The sequence below is a fragment of the Anomalospiza imberbis genome, chromosome 6 (genome assembly GCF_031753505.1).
Source record: "Anomalospiza imberbis isolate Cuckoo-Finch-1a 21T00152 chromosome 6, ASM3175350v1, whole genome shotgun sequence".
Taxonomy (NCBI): domain Eukaryota; kingdom Metazoa; phylum Chordata; class Aves; order Passeriformes; family Viduidae; genus Anomalospiza; species Anomalospiza imberbis.
Window position 1 is genome coordinate 54855131 of NC_089686.1, and position 21670 is coordinate 54876800.

A 21670-nucleotide genomic window follows, 5' to 3' on the forward strand; every position below is an offset into this window, starting at 1 on the left:
TGTCTCTGTCTATACCCAGAGTCAGTAGCTGTGACTTTCACTGTTAACACTGTGGATGCCAGCATCCACCAAACTGGTGGAATTAAGTTTGGGAACTCTAAGATGATTGTCCTCTGTATGAACAGTGTGTATAAATATTTTATTGTCCGACTTTATTTAGCGTCAGATCCATGCAGAGGGGCCTGTATCGCCCACTGATATTCTGTTCAATTAAAATCCCTTCCCAGTGTGAAAGCAGAAGCTGCCTCTGTCTATATTATCCAGGTTACCAAAATGATTCCAAAAGTTCAGACAGTGAAAGGCACGGTCCTGCTCACCCAGAGAAACTTTGAGAAACCTGCCAGAGTAAATTTACACCACACTCAGTGTTCTGCAACCACTGCCCACACACCTGCCAAAAAGTGCGTCCTGTGTTCGCGGGAGCTGGTACACGTGCACAGGGCTGCTCCACAGCCCTGCTCCCATGACTCAGAGCCTCCTTGCACAGGCTCTTGACACAGTTTCCCAGATTTCCAGAAGGACACTACGTGACTGCTCAGCTGGCAGTTGCTGCCTCGGCCCTTTTATCGTCTGTCACGTAAATGTTTGCAGCTTACACTCAGTCCACTAGAGATAAATGGTCCAGAAATAAATCTGGTACTGAGATACCCCAGAACATTTGGAAGTCGTTGATGATCTTAGAGGTTTTTCCAGCATTAATGATCCTGTGATCTTGTTTCTAAGATAATCTTCTTTTCCAGAGAGGATCTTTAGGTTCTGAGTAATATTGTCTTAGTTTTTAAAGGGTTTTCATGGAGCCTGGCAAGTGGGAACACCTCCCAAGTGGGGCTCCTGGGCAAAACTGGGTGGAGAATCTCTACTTTATGAAGTGTAGAGCCTCACCAGAGTTGTTAGATAGAACACAGACAGTTGTGGGTTGAACACGTGAACAGGTCTCCAGAATTAGGTGTCAACAGTGGAAAAAACTGGAAAAGTGTGGCCTTGGATAAGCATCTACAAGTACATCTGCACTTTCCTCTGGAAGCAGAGCTGAGTCTCTCTGCCCTGTCCTGGCTGCTTTGGAGCCATGGAACAGCATCTTTGACCAAAGCAGAGATGATCTGAAATGTCTCTGCATCAGGAGGCAGGTACCACCTAATTTATATAACATAACTTTACTTTGAAGAGTTTTTCCTCAAGGTACTCTGGAATGGAGCTCACAGGATACCGAGCCCTTTGTGGAGGGTTCAGGAAGGCTCTGCCCTACAGTGGCTCCAAGGAAATTACCTGCATCCAGCCACAGTCAGCACACACATTCCTGTGCACAAAGGCTGTTTTTCTTCCTGGATTTCATGGACTCTCCTTCAAGACTCCCTTTTCTGTGACTATGATGTGCCTTTTCCCAAACACAGCCAGGAAATAGAAATAATTAAAATTATTTTATCTCCAGCACAAAACTTAATGAGGAATCCATAATTCAGGAAAAGGCTGCATTCAGAAAGATCTCTGCAACCTTTTCAAGCGATAAAAAACTTTTGCAGTTGGCAAAATTTTGTTTTGGAAAGGAAAAAAGAATCTAGTAATTTACTGCTTTTGATAAAAACATTATAAGGCACCATGACAGTCAGGAGGAGAAAAGGACTAGGTTTTCCCTTTTTTAGTGTATTCTGGGTTGATGAAATACCACCCTGCATCTCAGATGGAGCTACTTACCACGAATACCATGTCCCATGAAATGGAAAGAGAAACCTAAAGCAAAACCAAGGGGTTTTTTTATAGACAAGAGTCAAGTCTGCAATGGAAACCCTGCCTTGAGGAGTTTCATTTGCTCAGATATTTAAAATTTTTATTAATTTTGTTTCATTCCTTAGTCCAGATATCAATAGTAAATTAACACAGGGTTTTTTTCTCTGTGAAAACCATCTTCACACCCTTCGCAAAAGAGGAAAAAAATCACCTGTGAAAGCCACACTTTTCCTCTCAGCTTTTGGTTGCATTTTATGAGTAAACAATAAAACCCCAAGATGTTAATTAGAATGAGGGCTAAAATTAGGCTCTGTAAGAAGCCCTTTGAACCTTCTAATCTAAATCTCCCCACAGAACAATAAATTACATTAAAACACGTATTATATACATGTTTTCGCAATTTCTATGAAATAAACCCTTTGCACCCTTCAGCTTCATGAAAGTCAGAATCCCAGGGTCTCTTCTGTGGCTTTAAGATCTAAATTAAGCTGATCTAAAGTTATAAATTCTGTAGTTCTCTTCTCCCAAGTGCTCTGTATTGTTATAAAGAATAAGACACAACATGATCTAAGTCAAAATTGTTAAATGCCTGTAACAAACCCATTTTGTTTTCTCACTGTTGCATATTTGGGGTTGTTTTTTTTTCAGACCAGGCAGCATTTTTGTTGCATTTTCTGTGCCCAGTGCAGGGCCCGCGCTGCTTACAAACTTCTGAATGCTCTGGCTGCCTGAAATTGGTCATCCACAGAAGAGAAACTCCACAAAAGGTGCCCATGCTCGAAAGTTAGTTTTAGTATGTGGTTTGTGCAACCTTAATTAGGAACAAAGTGGTCTAAGCCAGGATTAAAACACCCACGCTGGTTCCATGGCCTACACTTAGAGCACCTTCCTCTGTCTGGCCTTCCTGTGGTCCTCAGGCCAACTTCCAACCTCTGCAGTAAACGTGGCACAGCCAATATTTGACCATAATTCCTTCCCTGGCCTTCACCATCTGCCTCTGTCCTTCCTCAGCCACATATTTTGGGGTATATTCTTAGGGCAATGTAAATATTTTGCCTCAGAGCTGTCCCTCATCCTTAAACTTCTACATCCTACCCTGCCTGCCAAGGGGACCACTCATAGTTTGCATATTGTGCTACTAATTTTGCAAAATTTCATTTTCCTTTGACACTTTAGCAATTAGAAAATTGTTGAAGTTGCTACAAGTAGCAACTCCAACTCCTACTTGTCGTTCCATGACCTTTTCACTATTCTTTCTATTCCCAATCTGCCTCACAGGTTGTCCCTCATCCCTCAAAAATGTTCTCATGAGTTTGTTTCTCCCCTCACTGCTAGGGAGCTAAGTCCCATAATTTTATACGTACTCCTTTATTTTGGCAACTTTGGAATATTTGCTGAAGATAGAAATGTCTGTGGCTTTTTAGTCTCACATGTTTCTGATCTTCCTCTTGGATGAGGGGAGAAGAGGGAACAAAACAAAGAAAACGTCAAACCTGAGCTCATTGCAGATCTCCACTCACCTTTTATTTTACTTGGGCAACACCCAGCATTTCTTACCTCGCCTTGTTTCTTTTTCCTAACCGGCTGGGAGATGAACCTGGAAAGGAATTCAGGCTCACTTGTTGGAACATTGGCACCCCTTCTTGCCAGAAGTTATCATTCTATCTTGGTCTGCAGCTAAATGATGGATTAGTGCTCATCTGAAAAGGTCTATTATGCAGCAGGCAACCTAATTAGGATAATACTGCCCACAGGCCTGCCCCGATCTCTTTCTGAGTCAAAGTAAACATTATACAAGGAATTATCATCTATAAAATTGAGTTATTCTTGAATTTTTATATTACCCTTAGAGGACAATCTAGCACTGCTTCTGCTAATTGGGCTCATTAACCTTGGTACTAAGATTTGCACTTACACTGTATCTTGGACTGGTATTGATCCACACTTCAGCTGCTGAATATTTCTTTATTACTGACAGATTGAAGTATTCTCTGCTCTAAAATTTCTCATTTTCTGATCAAGTCCTGCCTCTCCTTTTATTTGGCTCAGGGAACACCAACAATATTATTCTCTCACAAAAAAAAAAATCACCAGACTGATAAGAACCTAAATGATGAGCTGCAAAAATCAAAAAGCCAGGCTGCTTCTTGGGAGCAAAGTCAAGGGAGATTACTATGGATCAATCAGACCTTTGGAAATTTTGCCTAAGGGGCACCATCATAAGCAGCATTTCATATAAGCTGTCATGGGTGTATAATTTCTTGCTGCTGTTTCAAAACTATTCTTGGTGGAAATTCCTCCCCATTTTCTGAATGTTTAATACCAGTCCCTGCAGGAGGTGCAAATCCCAGAGAAATCTCTTCCAGTGTAATCCTCTTCCTTTCCCACCCATGAGCAGTGTTGCATTACTGCACTTGTCCTTTACACCTGACCTGTTAGGAAATCTCTTTATATTCCTTGTAAAAGAACCTTGGGAAGCAGCAAATCCTCCTGTTTATGAGCGACTCAGCTGCATTCATCATCTGTCCTGTGGGATTCTACCATCAGCTTGACTTCCCCTACTTTTCTAAAGGTGGGGAAAATTCCATAAAGAGCACCATTCCCCTCTTCATGAATCTGGGATAATGGATACAAACACATCCACAAGTTGGGCAAGGACTGCAAATCTGCAGACTTAACAAGTCCAGATGAGTGGGTGTTGGCAAGTGGAAAACTACAGCATTTTCCTCTTTCAGTTGCCCCATCACCCTTAACTGTACGAACATCACACTGATATTTTTATAATTCCAGTTGCTCCATTGCTGAAGATGTTCCTCCCTGATTTGGAAAAAGTGATTTATTCCAGGCAGGAGCCACCTCTTTGTCCAATGATATTCCACTTAACTGGATAGTCTTCATAGTCTTATGAACCCCTGACATCTCCAGGAACAATATCATCTTCTCCCTGACATGAGCAGGGACACCTTCCACTGTCTCAGGTTGCTCCAAGCCCAGTCCAACCCTGACTTGCACACTTCCAGGGATCCAGGGACAGCCACAGCTTCCCAGGGCAACCTGTGCCAGGGTCTCACCACCCTCACAGGGAAGAATTTCTTCCCAATATCCCATCTAAACCTCCCGCCTTTCAGTTTGAAGCCATTCCTCCTGGTCCTGTCACTCTATGCCCTTGCCAGGCCTCTCTCATGAGCTGATCCTTCTCTTCTGATCCTCTGGGATGTCCTCCCCTTCTGATGTCTGACTGCCACCCTGTGGCTGTTCCACAATGTTCAGGTTCCATTTTTAAGGCCAAAAGGTTTCCACTAGATGGCAAAGTTGGGGCTGGTGTTCTTCCAAGGTCATGTAATTCAGTGTGTTTCTCAAGCTGTCCCACAATATTCAGGTTCCATTTTTAAGGCCAAAAGGTTTCCACTAGATGGCAAAGTTGGGATTGGTGTTCTTCCAAGGTCATATAATTCAGTGTGTTTCTCAAGCCTGGAAAACTTCCAGGAAACTCAGCACATTCATATCTGGGTATGCTGAGTCAGCTCCCTTTCCAGTGTTACCCTTCAGGATTGTGAATCTGCTCATCTATGCTATTTTTCCTGGTTATCCAGGCATTTGGTTTATTGTATGGTGGATGTTCCCTCCTTACTGTGGCAGAAAAAACACAGGAGAAGCACGTTCTGGAAAAAGAGGTTTATGAAGTTCTCTCTCTTTAGCTGTGGACAGCCATTTGTTCCACCTTTTACAGAGTGAAGACTCTTGCACAGATATATTTTACTCTGATGACAGCACAAATTGGTAAGATAAGGAATTTTATTAATAGACTTTCCTCCATCCACAGTTGTAATACGAGGGAAAGAAATGGATCAGGAAAAAAACCAAGGTAAAACAATAACTAAGGCCCACTTCCTTTATGGTCTTAATCAACAGGTATTTGATTGTATTATGTATTGTTATTATATAACAATATATTATTATATTATAACAATAACAATATTATATATACTATATATGTATGATTGTATTATTATTCCCATTACAATTTTATCCTGTGCTTAACAACACTCTTGGCCTGAGAAGGTCTGTTTCTTCCATTCCATCAACACCTCATCCTCATTTTGGATGTTGATTGGGAAAAAATTCCTCAAAATCAACCCATCCCTCCTGGATTCTAATCCACCAATCCCTGGGGGACCAGGGTGATGGAGCACCTTCCTCAGTGATGTGGCAGGTGCTACATCCTGGTTTGGCATCTGTAACGTTGGGGCAGTAAATTAAAAGGCCCCAGGAAAGGCAGCAAGGCTATTCAGTAAATCCCACAGGACTGGGGTGTGTTTGGAAGGCACATCAATCAAGAGAGGGAGACCAGCAACGTTTTGGCTGAGGTGTGCCTGTAGATATGCAGCTGAATGAAAAGTTAAACACTTTTAAACAGCAGTCTGACCCCCACCACCTTTCTAACTTCCTTAGATTTGTCTGCTGCTCAGGCAGGAGTGCCTCACTCTGCATGGGCCAAGAGGCAGGAATTCTCTCCTTTTAACAAATCATCCAGAGGTCCAAAAAAGCCCAAAGTTTCAGGCAATCACAGAGTGATTATGATCACCCTTCACACAGAATCATTGTAGAACAGTTTGGGTTGGAAGGGACCTTAAAGCTCAGCTCATTCCATCCCCTGCCATGGGTTATTGTATTCCACTAAACCAGGCTGCTCCAAGCCTTGTCCAACCTGATCTGGAATGCTTTTGCTTCCTTAGTCACTCTTGTAGGGATCCTGGGTATGGATGGGACAGGTTTCTCTCTCTTCTGACTCAGTAATGGCTTCATAGCACTCCAAACTCTGGCAGGGAGGAAACCCCTTGCAGATCCCCCACAGAATGTCACCAGTGGCCAAATAACCCAGAGGCTTCCAGAGATGTGGAGGGCAGCAATCCCACAGAATATGGCATATGAAAAAACTTCCACTTTCCTGTTTCCCTACCTCAATTAGGGCTCTAACTAGATCCTGTTCCTAGAGAACTGCTGCCTGCACCTCCCCATCCCACCCACATATGTACAAATTGGACTGGGAGCTCCCTATTACAAACAGGGGTTTGAAAATACTGAACCTATCCAATTCCCTAGAGCTTCCACATTTGCCTAATTCCCACATTGCTTGATTTCATGCTGTCTCAACTTTCTTACTACACTCACAATGAGAGCCACCCCAAAAAGCCTATGTTAGATAAGTAGCTTCCCTCCTATATACTCAGCAAATGAAGGATCAGCAGATGGAAAGGAATCTGTTCCCAGTTCCAAAGCTGCACCCAGCTTGGTGGGACACAACCTCCTCCATCCAGCTTCTCCCCAGAACTCAGCACCAGAGAAGAGGAATGAAAGAAGCACAAGAAAAAATTAAAGAGCACATATTACAAAAAAAAAAAAAAAAAAAAAAAAAAACACAAACAACCCCCCCCAAAAAAAAACACTAACAAAAAAAAAAAAAAAAAAAGGAAAAATCATATTAATTACATTCATCCATGGAATTAAGCAGCACCACCTCCCCGAATCTGGCTTAGTCAGCTCTCCTCAGTGCAAGATCTTCAGGGTGATCACCACAGGAGGCAGCAAAGCTGGGGAATTCCTCTGCAGGGATCCACTGCTGCTTACTTATGTAGATAAGCATCGAGCCAGAGCTCCCCTGAATCTTTCAAAGAGCTGCCAAGAGAGAAACGAGGGAATGAACCCCATGTTCCATCCAGAGCCTCGTGGGGAGAATTCTACAGACGAAGCAAAGGAGACCATGAAGTGATTTGGGTCAGAAGGGACCTTTAGAGGCTGCCCCTCCCTGTCCATGTCCCTCCCCTTTTCACTGCACAGCACTGACAACCCTTGACTTGGGAACACAGTGGGTCAATACTCACTGCACGATGTCTGCGAAGGCTGTGAGCAGAGGCTTGCACTGGTACTCAATGCCATGCTTGGCACACAGGGACTTCACCAGAGGGGCCACCTTCCAGTAGTTGTGCCGTGGCATTGTAGGGAAAAGGCTGTGGGAAAGGAGGTGCTGATTCAATGGCATCCCTGGCCACCACATGGAATCTTGGCCCTGCTGCCATGCCTAATTCTGGAAGTGCCCCGAGCTCCCCTTGTGCCAAAGCCATGGGTGCTCTGCAAGGGTCCCTCTTGTGTCCCTTCAGTGCCTGTGCTGGGAATTCTCCCCTCTGTGCCATGCAGCTTAGATCTGAAGTGGTGCTGGTGCTCACTGGTGCTCCAGAAATTTTCTTTTCAGAGTTCCTGTTCCGCCCCCACACAAATAGCACAAAATTAACCCACATTATCTTTTTGTTCCTGAATCAGCTGATAGAGGAACCTTGGAGGCTCTTCAGCCCTCGTGTATCTAGCACGCCTTGGAACTATTCCCAACCCCTGTTTCCACTCACTGGTGCTCGATCTGGAAGTTCAGGTGGCCACTGAACCAGTCATTGAACAAGGACTGATGAACGTTGCAGGTTGCCTGGAGCTGAAAGGAAAAAAAAAAGTCCTGTTTTAAGTATTATTTTAGCAATGTCCTCTCTCAAACACAGGTTTCTCATCCCCACAGGAATTCTGGCTGGACACAACAGCTCCAGGAGTTATTTCCAGCCAACACGAGGTGGCCAGGCTGAGATAGATGGACTTTACACACCCAGAACTGTCACAGATCTCCATAAATAAGGTCTCACCTGGGTAGAGAACCAGTCCAAATTCTTATCATAATCAATGTGCATGGGGATGTGATTCATTTGTGTGACCCAGACAAACCAGTTGCTTTCTATAAACCTGTGTAAAAACAAAAACCCATCACAGATCACACACCCATGATGTGACAAGTCAACACAAAACACTTGTGCACACACCAGCTGGTTGTTGCCTGACAAAATAAACACCAGAAAGCAAAACAGATCAGACCTACACACACCTTCCATCTTCTGCAGCCTGACAAGAAACCACCCATCCCACTGAAAGGATCAGGAGAGAGAAGAACAGGGAGTGATGAGAAAAATAACCAGGGGGCTGGAGAAAAGCTGACACAAAGGATTGATGCAAACTAGGCAGAGAAAATGTTGGAATTTTAAGTTGGATGATACCTGACTAACAGGTGGAGACCCAGGGTACCCTTCACGCCCAGGAAGGGCAAGTAGGTGAGGAAGAATCGGATGTAGAAGGACAGCATCCAGGCCAGGTCCTGTAGTACAGGGGACAGGGAAAACTTCATTAGAAGGAAGATTTTCTGACTTCTGAATTTACCATCATTCCATTTAAAACCTCCTGTAATGTCTTCTACTGATCAATTTTTCCTCCCCAGCTTCATCACAAAGTAACCTGACACCAGCCACTCCCTGTGCTCAGGAACCATCCTGGTTCCATGAGCCCAGCAGAGGACAAACACCAGACAGGACATGCTCTAAAGCACCACGTTTTCCTCTGGATCTAAAGAGGAACCAAGCAGTGAGAAAACCAAAACCCAGAACACCAGAGAACATCTTTTGTTACCCAGAGGATCTTTCACAAAGAAAGGCCATGGAAGATCCCCCTTTGGCAAACATCATTCCCAAATCTACACCCACATCCTCTGCTGCAGACACATAAAACTCCCAGTAAATCTGGCACTGGAATTCATCCCTAAACCCAGGAGAAGCCCCCCTGGCCCCCGTGGAGCTGACTCACCACCCACTGCTTCCTCTGCACGGCGAAATAGAAGATGTACCACTGGAAATAAAGGGGCACCAGCGCTGGAGGACCAACTGGAGGGACAAACAGAGCCATGAATTACCCCAACAGGATGGGGTGGAATGAGATCACAAGGGGCAGAGTGACTTCTGGCCATGGAACTGCAGAGGGGGAGGTTACTCACTGATGAAGAAGTATTTGTGCTGGTGGTTGTAAGGCATGAATTTCTTCTTTTGCACACCAAGCTGTTAAAATACAGAAATTACGCAGGCCATGAAGACACCTGTGTACACACTCCTAAACTTCCAGGAGATGTTCTATCCAACCAAGGCAGCATCCACCATCCCCTGGAACCTCGGCCGGGAGGAGTTTTCACCCTGCCCTGGGTGCAGAAGGGGCTGGGCAGTGCTGCACACACACAGTGACCTGCACAGGAAGCTCTGCCCCTACAGAGGGCACAAGCTGCCTAAAAATGCTGAAATAGAAACCCACACAAACAGTTTGCTGACAAAGCAGAGCTTCAGAATTAAAAAACCCCAAGCTATGATACTGTTACGATACTGTAAATGAAGATGGCAGTGTGTGGAACTCCCATCTCCTTGCAATTAGTCTGGAAAACAGAGAAGTGAGTATCTAGGCATGAAACTGTCCACAGGAATGAGGGTGAACAGATTATCTTCCCTCTGAGGTGGCTCATTTTTCAATGTTTGCTGTACAAACATAACAGATCAAGCCACTGGCTTCCTTAAGGAATGCCATAATATCCCTGTACATGTTCAAACTAATTCCCAATAGCCCATCCCTTAATTTCAATACAAATCAGAGCATTTTAAGTGACACTATGAATTTACATAGCTTTTTTTTTAAAGGACAACAAATGCTAAAGCCACTCATTTAACTGCAGAGCTGCACCAGAAATAGAGCTGGACTCCAGATGGGCACCACTGTGACACCCACTGCCAGGCTGAGACCACCAAAATAGCTTCTTTGATCAGGAATTGTAAAAGTTCCAGACAGCCCTGGCTTGTCATCTGCTGCTTCCATCCCCAGATCACTACAATTAGTCACACTGATCTTGGCAAAAGAGAACAACTTGTAATTCTGATAATCATAAAATTGAAATTCTCTCATCAAGGGAAATAGGAACTTGCAATCATGGCAAATATTTCATTCTTATCTTCTGACACTGCAAAAATAACTCTGAGTGAAGTTTTAAGAATATAAAGATCTCAGAATTGCTGGAATATTACTGAGGAATATTAAGGACTAGTGAAAGGCAAAGTAGCACTATATGAAATCAAACTAATTAGTGTCCAGTCTCCAAGCTCTCTGCAGCTTCCCAAATTTGAATCCTATTGCTGTCACCTCCCAGCTCCCCTCAGGTCTCACCTCCACAGAGAGGGTTTTCCCCAAAGCAAAAAACAAGGGGTGCATGTTGACATCGGGATCCTTCCGGAAGCAGTTGGGTTTGGCGTGGTGCTGGAAGTGGAGGTGATTCCACCAGCTGGCCGGGGCTCCCTGTGGGAATGGATGAGAAGAAAGTTCCCTAAAGCAGGTGGATCTTCTGCCCTCAGCTCTCTCCTTATCCTGGGATTGGTTCTGGCTGCAGAGCAGGGCTCTGGCAGCCCCTCCCCACAGCCAGTGCTCACCTTGAGGTGGCCGATGACGAACTTGTGCACCCAGTGGTTCCACCTGGACTTGCTGAAGACTGACAGGTGTCCAAAATCATGCTGGAGCCAGCCAGCCTGGGCCTGGAATTAAGAAAACAACAGTGCTGCTGGGGAAAAAGAACTGTCAGGAGGATCTGTGTCTGAAAAAGGCTTTCATCTCCCACTCCCACGCTCCTCACGACGTATCCCTGGATAGCAAAAGCTCTTCCACTGCCAGGGCCCAATCCCAACTCCTTTTTCACTACACATCAGTGCACTCCAGACTCTGCCTAATGACTTTTAGTCCTGGATAGTTGTTTCCATGAGGAAGGGAAAAAAAGTCATGGGAAAAAAACAGCCACAGAGCTGAGAACCAGCATTTATTCCCTCACAAAACTGCTCTGAAATCAGCAACAAAGTGTCCTTTAAGGAGCAGATTGCTGCTGCCTCCTCCAAGTACTTGTAATTCCAAGGGGATCAGCTGGCCATGGGAGGAATAGCTGGGGCTTTGAGAGCCGCTCTGCCCTCTCTTTTAACTCCCTGCAAGTTCCCATGGGAACACAGTGGCTTGGCTCCTGCACACTGCCACGGAGCTCTGGCACCATGGAGCTCAGGAGCGGAGCATGGCTTTCATCGTGTGGGGAAGGCTGGAATAAGGAAGGCTTTGATGGAGTATGGGGAGGAAAAAGTGAGGCAAAGCCTGCTCTACCACAGCAGCATGTGTAGTTTTGCCTTATGGTGGAATCCAGAGAGAAGCAGTATTTGGGGAAGTCCATGATGATAAGATCTGTCCCCTGCTTATGGCAACAAGCACCCAAGTCCCAAATTTGGCTTTTTGGGGTTATTTTTGTGTAGTTGTTCACCTGGACAGTGCCCAGAAGCACAGCAGAGAAGAGGAAAGGCACCAAGGATGCTCCAAAATACCAGATGATGAGCCAGGCTGCAATATCCAGCATCAAGATGTGGCAGAGACAGAGGATAAAGAAGGCATGGTTGGGCTGGAGAAGCCCCATCCTCTCCACGGTGGCACGGAGCTCACGGAAATCTTCCACCAGCTTTTTCTGTGGGGAGACCCAAAAGCATCCACTGGTCAGAAAACGCCGCAGGAACATCAATAGAAACATAGTTTTCCCTCTCAGGGATGAAAAGGGGGGAAACTGAGGGCCACCTGGAGACAAATCTTTGCTAAAATTACAAATAATGATGTGAAATGAAGCTTCAGCCAACAGTGATTCCGGAAGATCCTATGATCTTATGTACAGGGAGTTCTGCCTGACAGTCAGAAAAGGTAAACAGTACAATTTCAACCCCAAAGCCAAGTCTTTATGACACTCACGTTCTTGCTGGGCTCAAAGCTGGGCTGATCTGGTGCCAGTTCCCCAATCAGGAGAGGGTTCATGTACTTCCTTACCAGTGCTTTGTCAAGATGAAAAGCAATGAAAGGATCCTGAAACGCAGACAGAGGAACAGGATGAAGAAAAACCATCATTCAGGCGGCAGCAAAAGAAATCTATTCCATGATATGCTGGACCATTCAAAAGATTCCTGTTGGGGAAATCAGTTACTGTTATTATTTAAATGTGGTGTCAATCTCCATGGCAACCAGGTGAAAAAACCCACTACTGGCTGTTATCACGACAGATTCTGTCCCTATATCTAAATTACAAATCCTGCAGGCACGCATGGCACTTTGACATCTAATTCCTGATCTCCCATTTACCTCCTTTCCACATTTCTCTCCTGATGCCCAAATTAGCGCATTTTTACAATCTCCCTCAACCTAAGCATGTGGGTTTTTTTAATTTTCTGCTATAACCATGCATTGTTTATCACTATAATTACTAGGCCATCGTTGTGTGCTTTTAAATTAAAATGTGCTTTTAAAAGATCTCTAGTCAGGAAAGGGGTTAAAAAAACTGGCTGGTGTTGCCAGCTCTAGGTAAGCTGTAGCATCCTCCCTGCTCAGGGTCACTGAATAAAGGAGGGAAAAAGAGACGGGAACCAATATTTGCATTTTCTCATTAGAAAAGGGGGGGGAAATGGGGAGGAGTATGTGGACAGAACAGGGGAGGATGGTACCACACATTTAGACCAATCCTTTCCACGAAGGCTGTAAAACCTGGAGTGCAATCCCAGCTGGAGTTAGGGGACAGCTGACTGCACCTTCCAGAAATCAGAACAGTGAACCAGAGGAGTTCTTCCTTCCCATTTTGTCCTGGTTTTGTGGAGTGTCGTTCTTTTGATCCCCAGGGACAAAACCACTGGGAAATAAAACTTGGCAGGGGTTTCTGAGCGGTCAGCAGTTCAACTGCAGCCAGCAATGGCACTGATATCATCACCATCACCTAAAGAATGCAGCTGGCTGCAATCCCACCATGCAGCCCTACTCCATCCATGGGCTGACCCTTTTCTGCTCACAGAAACTCAGAATGTTCGTGTAAGAAAGGTCCTTCAGAGCTCATCTCATTCCCCCCTAGCACAGACACCTTGCAGGTTGCTCCAAGCTCCACCCAGCCAGGCCTGGAACACTTCCAGGGATCGGGCACCACCACTTCTCTGGGCAACCTGTGCCAGTGGCAGGGCTTTGAAAACGCACATGTGCACCCTGCCCTCACGAAATGTTGCAAATTCTCTTGTTATTTTTGGCTCTAAATGATATTCCTACGATAAGATCTTCACGTGGAGATCTCAAGTTCCATCCTGACTGAAACACAGTCCATCAACACCACCCTAGAGGGAGATTCCCACCCCATATCCACCCTTGGGTCCAAACACGCGCATTTGGAGAAATTCATGGAAAAGGCACAAGCAGACAAAGAAAGAAACATCACTGGCAAAGCCACCCCACACCCGACTCCGGCAGCATTTACTCCGCTCTGCAGCAGCCGCTGGCACTCAGACACGAGTGATTCATTCCTTTTTCGTGACTGAAATACGATTTTCAGTGACATGCTGCTCTCGTGCCATCTCTTGGGTTCGGGAAGTTCGAGGGGGGCGAAGGCACCCGCGCCGCGAACAACAACTCTGTCACCGCGTGTGCCACACGGCTGGCAGCACCCGGTACTCTTATGTGTGCAAAAAGTACTGAGGGGATTTGGGATTTTTTTTTTTTTTTTCCTTCCCGGTTGCGGTTTTTCAGTCATTCCTTCAGCAGCGCTTCCTTGTAACAACAATCCCAAACAATTCCCGGCGGAGCGTGCGCGCTGTGTGTTCCCTTGCACACCGCGCCCGGCGTACGCGTGTGTGGCACAGGCGTGCGACACAGGCTCCCTGCGTGCTCCCAGCCCCAGGGATCCTGCTCCCAGCCCCAGGGATCCTGCTCCGCGCTCATCCCTCCTCCAGCCCTCCCTGCCGGGCTGCCGGGGCCGCAGCCGGCCGCTCACCGTGGCGTCCTGCCCGGCGTAGTGGCTGATGACCCGGGAGCCCCCCGGGTGTCTCCGGCAGAAGTGGCTGATGTCGTACACCTTCCTGTCGATCACCAGCCAGCGCTCCTGCGGCGCCGGCCCCCGCCCGTTCCGCTGCCCGATCTCCTCCCAGGTGAAGCGCCGCATCTCCCCCCGGACGGGCTCCGACCCCTCCATGGCCGGGATCGGCTCGCCCGGGCTCGGCTCGGCTCGGCTCGGCCCGGCTCCGCCTCCCCGGGGCCCCCACGCCCACCCCGGTCCCCCCCGCCCACTGGGCTGCGCTCGCCGTGCGCCCGCCCCCGGGGCCCGACAGGGGCGGCCGGGATGCTGGGGCATTCGGGGTGACAGCACGGGACGGACGGGAACTCGGGCTGTCCGGGCTGGGATGGCTCCCGGGATCATTTCGTTTAGAGCAGCGAGGCCCCCAGCACTGCCCAGCCCATCAGTCACAGAACCACGGGATCGTTCGGGTTGGAAGGGAGCTCTGGAGATCATTCAATTGAACCCCCTGCCAGGGCAGGGTCACCTGGAGCAGGTGGCACAGGATCCAGGTGGGTTTGGGGACTCCAGAGAGGGAGACTCCACATCCTTCCTGAGCTCCCTGAGCAGCCTGTCCCAGTGCCCTGCCATCCTCAATGTAAAGAAGTTCTTCCTCACGCTGAGGTGAAACTTCGGGGTTTTAGTTTACAGCCTTTGCTCCTCGTCCTGTTGCTGGGCCCCACAGAAACACGTCTCCAAATGCCACATACACGCGGCTTTTAAATCCCCCCAGCTGACTCCACCACTGCCCCAGACAGTCTGTTCCAGGGCTTGTTAACCCTTGACAACAATTCTCCCTCATATCCAACTTAAACCTCCCCTGGCACACCTCGAGGCTGTTTCCTCTTGTCCTGTCACTTGTTACCTGGGGGAGAGACCGACCCCCAGCGGTCTCCACTGTCCTTCCAGGTGATGCCTAGAGAGGCTACCTGGAACAGAGGCTAGACAGAGTTAAAGAATAAAGTAGGTATTTCTTAAAAGGCCTTCAAAGGATACACCTTGGGCAGTACAAGAGCCCGGATGTGTCTCTACCCAAGATGGACCCAAGATGGTCATGAGTTTTCACACTTTTATAAGTTTTGGTCCATTTACATATTGGGGTTAATTGTCCAACCACAGCTTCAGGTTATGAAGTCCCATCCTCCCAGTTTGCTCTCCTCAATTTGCTGTTGTTTACACTTTTTGGGCCTGAAGCTACAACGGTGTCCTTGGTTCTCAGGCTGGAAAAGGATTGTTTTGTCTAAGGAAACTGTGACGAGAATTTGCTAACACTTTATGTGAAGTTCAGAGTTATGTACTAATGCAGTACAGAATCTGGAAAATATGAAAGCTAAATCTTAAAGCATCACAGGAAGTTTCCCTTCCTCACACTCAACTTCCTTCTTTTGAACCACTTTTACAACCTGTTTCTCCTTATTTCTATGCTGATTATGACATATCTTCCCTATCCTTGATTTTGTTTCTCCTTTGCAGCAGATCCCTCCCTCTTTTCCATCTGTTCTGCCTCTCCCTTCCGACTGCCTCAGCCTTTCCTGTTGCTGAAGCTCCTTTTGGCTGCTCATGCCTGGATATGCAGCCAGAGGGAGGGAAGGTGTTGCCACAGGTAAATCACATCAAACCCCTGCAGATGATTCTTCAGACAGCAGAATAACGCTGGAAGACTGAATGATGCTAAAACAGACCAATCCCCCTGTGTGGGACTTCATCCATATGAGTTACAAATTAAAATTCCTCTCCCCACACTCATCTCCCTGAACTCTCCTTATTGATCCCAGATTTCTTTGTTTCCATTCACACCTTCCAATCTGACCTAGTTACAGCAAATCCAGTTGAAGGTAACCATAGAAACAAAAAGCCACTGGGCCGCATCACCTGATGGCTACATCGCATCTTGGAATTCTGTGCCTGCAAAGCACTGGATGCAACATTTTTATTTCCTTCCCTTCAGCAATTTGTATTAATAAACATGAATAGATGTTTAGTATCTTTTTAAACATAATTATATTCAGAACAGTGCAGTAATTATTTCAAATTCCATTTTCCCCCATCATTAACTGCACAACAGAATATTTATCCTAAATTTAGTCTATATTTATGACCTTTTATCATGAATATGGGGGACACACAGAGATCAGTTTTCTTTTTCCTGAATTTGTTAAAAGCAAATAAATTCCATCTTCCTACACGAGATAAATCTTTGGATAATATCTTTGGATACTTGCTTTGAGAGATCTTAACAGGCAAAAAGCACCACTAAACTTGATAAAATCCACTCTTGTTCACTTCATGTGCTTCCTCTGGTTTCAGCAGCTATAAGGGCTGTTAATGCCTTATTAACACAAATTAAACAACAGGCCTTGGAATTTTCTTCCCAGCTCCTTCTGACATGAAATCCCTGGCTGTGATTGTTTTCCCCTCAGCAGATGATTCAAGACAAGCCATGGAGGCTCCTGGAATCACCAGCCCTAAGCAGGGAAGGTTTCTGTGTCCTGCCAGTTGCCAGCAGTGCTTGTTTGCCCTGCCCTTGCCCCGCTTGGGATCTCAATGGGTGTCTCAGAGACAAGAACGGGACTTTTGTCATAAAAACTGACAGGAAAAAAATCAGCTGCTGTTATAGACTCACCAGCATCCTGCATCCAGCTGGGATTCCTGGCATCAATCCCTGCTGGAACACAATTAACCAGGTAAAATAAGTCCTTCAGTGCCCTGACTCCTTGTTTTACCTTCACTGCTTCCACCTCTGTATCTGCTGTCACCATCATGCTGTGACCCAGCTCCCCAGACTACCACGAACCACCAAAAATCCAAATGGAAGGAAGAGATGCTCTTTGGTTCACTCCTCTGATCAGCCTGCAAATCTGGTGACTGGGGATCACCAGAATTTGGAGAAAATATATTAAAATTCCTTATTTCACTACCATGTTTTGGCTGGAACATGCTTTAAATACCCAAGTGACCTGGGTGGTAAGGGATCACTAAATATTTGGGCATCTGGTGACCAAACCAGTAATCAGGGAAAGAGGGAGATGGGTTGAAAGGATTGCAGCCTGATGTTCTCCTTTTAGAGAAAACGAGTTACAATGATGGATGGTGAGGTCTGAAACCACAGGAAAAAAGAAATAAAAGGAAAATAACAAATGCTGAAAAACAGTTTAAAAGGGCAGAGTCTAAAAGAAGACTCAGTTCTTGGCTTTGATTCAGCCTAAGAAAAGCTGAGGATTCTAGGCACAGGGGAATTGTGGTGGCATGATTTACAAGATTCTGTCATCAGTGCAATTAAAACAGCCACGCTGATGAAGCAAATGCAGCAGGAAACCACTAATTCAGTCATTGTGTTACTACCAGGGAAGAGCCTGACAGCTCCCTGTAACACCATTCCTACACCAGGCTTAGGATCCACTGCAAGGTTCTGTGTAACACCAGTAGAAGAGGGAGAAACTGGAAACATTCCCTTTATTCTTGTTGTATTATTGGGAATGAGCTGGAATACTGGAATAAGTTGGCCTAAATTAGTGTTGTACCCAGAACTCTTTGTTAGGGTTGCTAACACTTCACACCCACAATAAAGTCTTGATTTTCCACACAAAGAGTGTAACTTCATGGGATATTTGCTCAGTGCTCTACTCTAATAACTCAACTGACTGTTAAAATTTAGATACAAAAAAGACTGAGATTTGTGAGGAGTTTGCATCTTGGCAGGAAAAGCACCCAGGAATTACTCTGTGTAAGGGAGGGGATAAAAATAAGCTTTTTTTTTTTTTTTGTCCTTCAGAAGTCATAAAATCAGATTAGCAACTGAGGGAGTCAGGTGGTGATTGTTTAGAGTTCTACACTTTGGAAAGCAAAACCTGAGTACGGAAAAAAAAGGAAATGATCCATTTATAACGTGGGAATACCAGCAGGACTTTGACTAGAAATCATAACAAAGCAGCATCAGAACAGAGCATTTCTGTCCTTATTCCTGCCCTGCTGCAGTGTCTGCTGCTTTGCTGCTTTCTGAGTGTGACTCCCTCCCCTGCTCCCCTGGCAGTTTGTGCCCTGACCCTGATAAACCCACGGGCAGCCCAAGATCCACTGCAGAATGTGGAATCCCTGCCAGCCATGGCCACACAATGGGGATTTCTGTTCCTTTGTTGTTGTTTCCCTTGCAAAGTTCCTCAGCTCTCAGCCACTCTCCCAGGACTAGAGAAAAAGTGGAATATGTCAGAGTAAAAAAATATCAAAGAAATCTTTGGTAGCAGTTTATTTTAAATACAGCATTCCCACCTAATCACTGGGTTCCCTCACCTCAGGCTCCAGCCCTCCATTCCCTGCCCAGCTGTTTCCCACTATGTTTGAATTTATTATTCAATTTAATATCTATTTTTATGTTCAGAGCTCCTCAGCCTTTCCCTCTTGTGAAAGACAGGGGAAACCTGGGGTCCTTTCTCTCCTTACATGTATTTTTATTTGGCAGAAAGGAAAAAAGGTATAAAAAAAGACTACTAAAAGTATCAAAAGTTTAAAGGTGCAACTAAATCTGATGTTCACTCTATTTTTCTCCCGAGATCCTCAGTTCCTGCCTTCTTCCCCTTCAGAAAGCTGCTCTGTGTCTTTCCCTTGTTCACTGCTCCTTCCTGCTGCCTCCTTTTCCCACCACATGCCTTGGAGCCATCTGGCCTTACCAAGTGATGGATCTCATACTATAAACTGGGTGAAAAGGAGGATTTTCCCTGCATCCATGAAGACTGCAGCACAGCTGCAGAGCATTTCCATGTGCTGGTGCCAGTCTGCGTCCTGCTGTCAAAGTCCTTTCTAAAAACCAAATTAAAATAAACTTATCAGACCTTGCAAAAAAAAAAAAAAACAAAACAAAACAAAAAAAAACCAAAAACGTATCAGACCTTGCCTCCTACATGAAATTCCACAAAGGGATGAGACAACAAACACAGAAAATATTGTGCTTTTGCTACGTTTTTAAAGCGCTTTCCTCAGGGAAAAGGAACTTCTTTTACATTAAACCAATGCATGAGACAGTGTAAAGATACCTGAGCTACCACTTTTCCCTGCTTTTTCACCTTTCCGGTCTAAAGATACCTGAGCTACCACTTTTCCCTGCTTTTTCACCTTTCCGGTCTAAAGATACCTGAGCTACCACTTTTCCCTGCTTTTTCACCTTTCCAGTCTACTCCAATCAGATATCCTTCACTGCCTCATTAGCTGAAGAGCAGAAGAGCCACTTCTATGTGTGCTGCAAAACTCTTCCACTTCTACATCCCCCTTCCCATACTTTGCTCCCTTTCACTTTCCTCACCTTTTTTGCCCACATCTCGTGACTCTTTGGTTAAACTCAGCGCTTTTATGTCCCTCACACAAGCTCTTTGTGCTGCTAAAGCTACACCGGGCAGCAACCGCAGCCTTTCACCCACTTGGCCATAGAGCAGAGCCTGTTCTCCTCTCTTTGCTGGGGCTGTTTTGTGTCCCAGGAGCCAAAGAAAACTTGGAACAGGCCCTGCCTGAAGCCTGACAGACTGGCTGGCTGTGCTGCAGGAGGCTGAGAGCAGTAGGGATTTTTTTTAGAAGCATCTTTCAATGACTTGTCATTAAGTGCAATTTTCCATGGGAAATATCCAGGTAGGGAGTTCTGGGAGCTGATTTTACTTCTTTGTCCATCTACAGGTGAATTCCAAAATGGACCAACCTCCTTTTCAGCTTATTTCATAGAATCAACATAGAATCCAGGAATGGTTTGCGTTGGGAGAGACCTTAAAGCTCATCCCATTCCAACCCCCTGCCATGGGCAAGGACACCACCCACTATCCCAGGCTGCTTCAAGCCCCCTCCAACCTGGCCTTGGACACTTCCAGGGATGGGGCAGCCACAGCTTCCCTGGGAAACCTGTGCCAGGGCCTCAGCACCCTCACAGGGAAGGATTTATTCCTGAGTTGTACATATCCAGGCACACCTACAGGACTAAAATCCCCAAATTCAAAGAACTCAGCAAACCTTTCCCTCCTCACAAGCAACATGTTACAGGTCCACCTTAATGTGGTGTCTGGCTGTAATTTAGTCTGATCCTTGTCACAGGGCTATTTTGAACCAAACTAAATAAAACTTGCAAGTCTTAGCAAAACATTCCTGTCATTTCTGACTTTCCTCACCCCACACCACAGGCAAAGATTGTTTAACAGGCTGAAGCCATCCTGCAGCATTAACACCAGGCAGAAACAGAGGAAAGCTCTAGCATGGCTTGGCACAAACCTAAAGAGGAGAGATTTGGATTGGAAGAAATTCTTCCCTGTGAGGATCCTGAGGCCCTGGCATAGGATGCCCAGAGAAGCTGTGGCTGCCTCATCCCTGGAAGTGTTCCAGACCAGTTTGGATGGGGCTTGGAGCAACCTGGGACAGTGGAAGATTTCCCTGTCCATAGCAAGGGAGTGGAACTGGATGAGCTTTAATGTCCTTTCCCACCCAAATCCTTCTGTGATTCTATGGTTAACGCTGTGGGTTCCTTCACCTGCTTAGGCCCAGCCTCTGCCACTCCAGAAAGGATTAATAATCCTCCCACTTATTTATGCAAAATAATCACAGGAAAAGATTCTTATTGGCAGGAAAGCTGGGGATCACACCTGCCTGGTCCTGGAAAGTGGCCACAGGTCCTGTCAGAGGTAAACAAAGCCGCAGGGAAAGAGGTCTGTGGTTTTTTTTGTCCTTGCCACACCACACCTTGCATAACCTAATGCAGGAATTGTGTACAATAAAGTGCCCCACGGCAAGGAAAAGATGGCAAAGATGGCATTATCCCACCTGTTAATAAAAGCATGGCCTGGGGCAGGAGAGTTCAACCAGCTCTGCTTGTGCCACAGCAATGCTGTGAAGTCTGGCAGCCACCAGCAGAAGCCTGGCAAAAACAGAGTAAAACAATGCAGATTTTGGGCGGAAGAGCTCAGCAGTGAATAGTGAGGTGAGAAGTCTGGTGGGAATAAGGCAGAAAAGGGAGAAAAAAACAGGGGGGGAAAGTATGAAAAAGAGGGGGAAAAGAAAAAAGCAAAAAAAAGTAAAAAAGAGTAAAAATAGTAAAAAATAGTAAAAGGAGAGGGGAAGGAGGAGAAAAGGGTGGAAAGAAGGGAAGCAGGAGGAGGGGTGAAGGGAAAAAAAGGAGGGAAAAGGAGTGGAAGAGGAAAAGGCAGAAAAGGGAGAAGG

At 45.9% G+C, this 21670-nt stretch overlaps 1 protein-coding gene across 1 annotated transcript; it reads right to left on the bottom strand.

Moving 5' to 3' along the window:
• Positions 1 to 5502: 5502 nt before the first annotated feature.
• On the bottom strand, positions 5503 to 14690 carry LOC137476179 (acyl-CoA (8-3)-desaturase-like). Its single transcript, XM_068194303.1, has 12 exons — positions 14429 to 14690; positions 12382 to 12492; positions 11909 to 12106; positions 11046 to 11147; positions 10786 to 10914; positions 9581 to 9641; positions 9394 to 9470; positions 8814 to 8911; positions 8409 to 8505; positions 8127 to 8206; positions 7608 to 7733; positions 5503 to 7401 (listed from the first exon to the last, which is right to left on the bottom strand). Exons 1-12 carry the CDS (start codon positions 14624 to 14626, stop codon positions 7350 to 7352), a joined length of 1329 nt encoding a protein of 442 aa, XP_068050404.1. The 5' UTR covers positions 14627 to 14690; the 3' UTR covers positions 5503 to 7349.
• Positions 14691 to 21670: the final 6980 nt, after the last annotated feature.

Coding starts and splice junctions, on each gene's coding strand:
- LOC137476179 (XM_068194303.1), bottom strand. CDS start 14,626: ATGGAGGGGTCGGAGCCCGTCCGGGGGGAGATGCGGCGCTTCACCTGG. Junction 12,493..14,428: donor ACGCCGGGCAGGACGCCACG/GTGAGCGGCCGG, acceptor TCTGCGTTTCAG/GATCCTTTCATTGCTTTTCA. Junction 9,471..9,580: donor GCACAAATACTTCTTCATCA/GTGAGTAACCTC, acceptor TTGTCCCTCCAG/TTGGTCCTCCAGCGCTGGTG.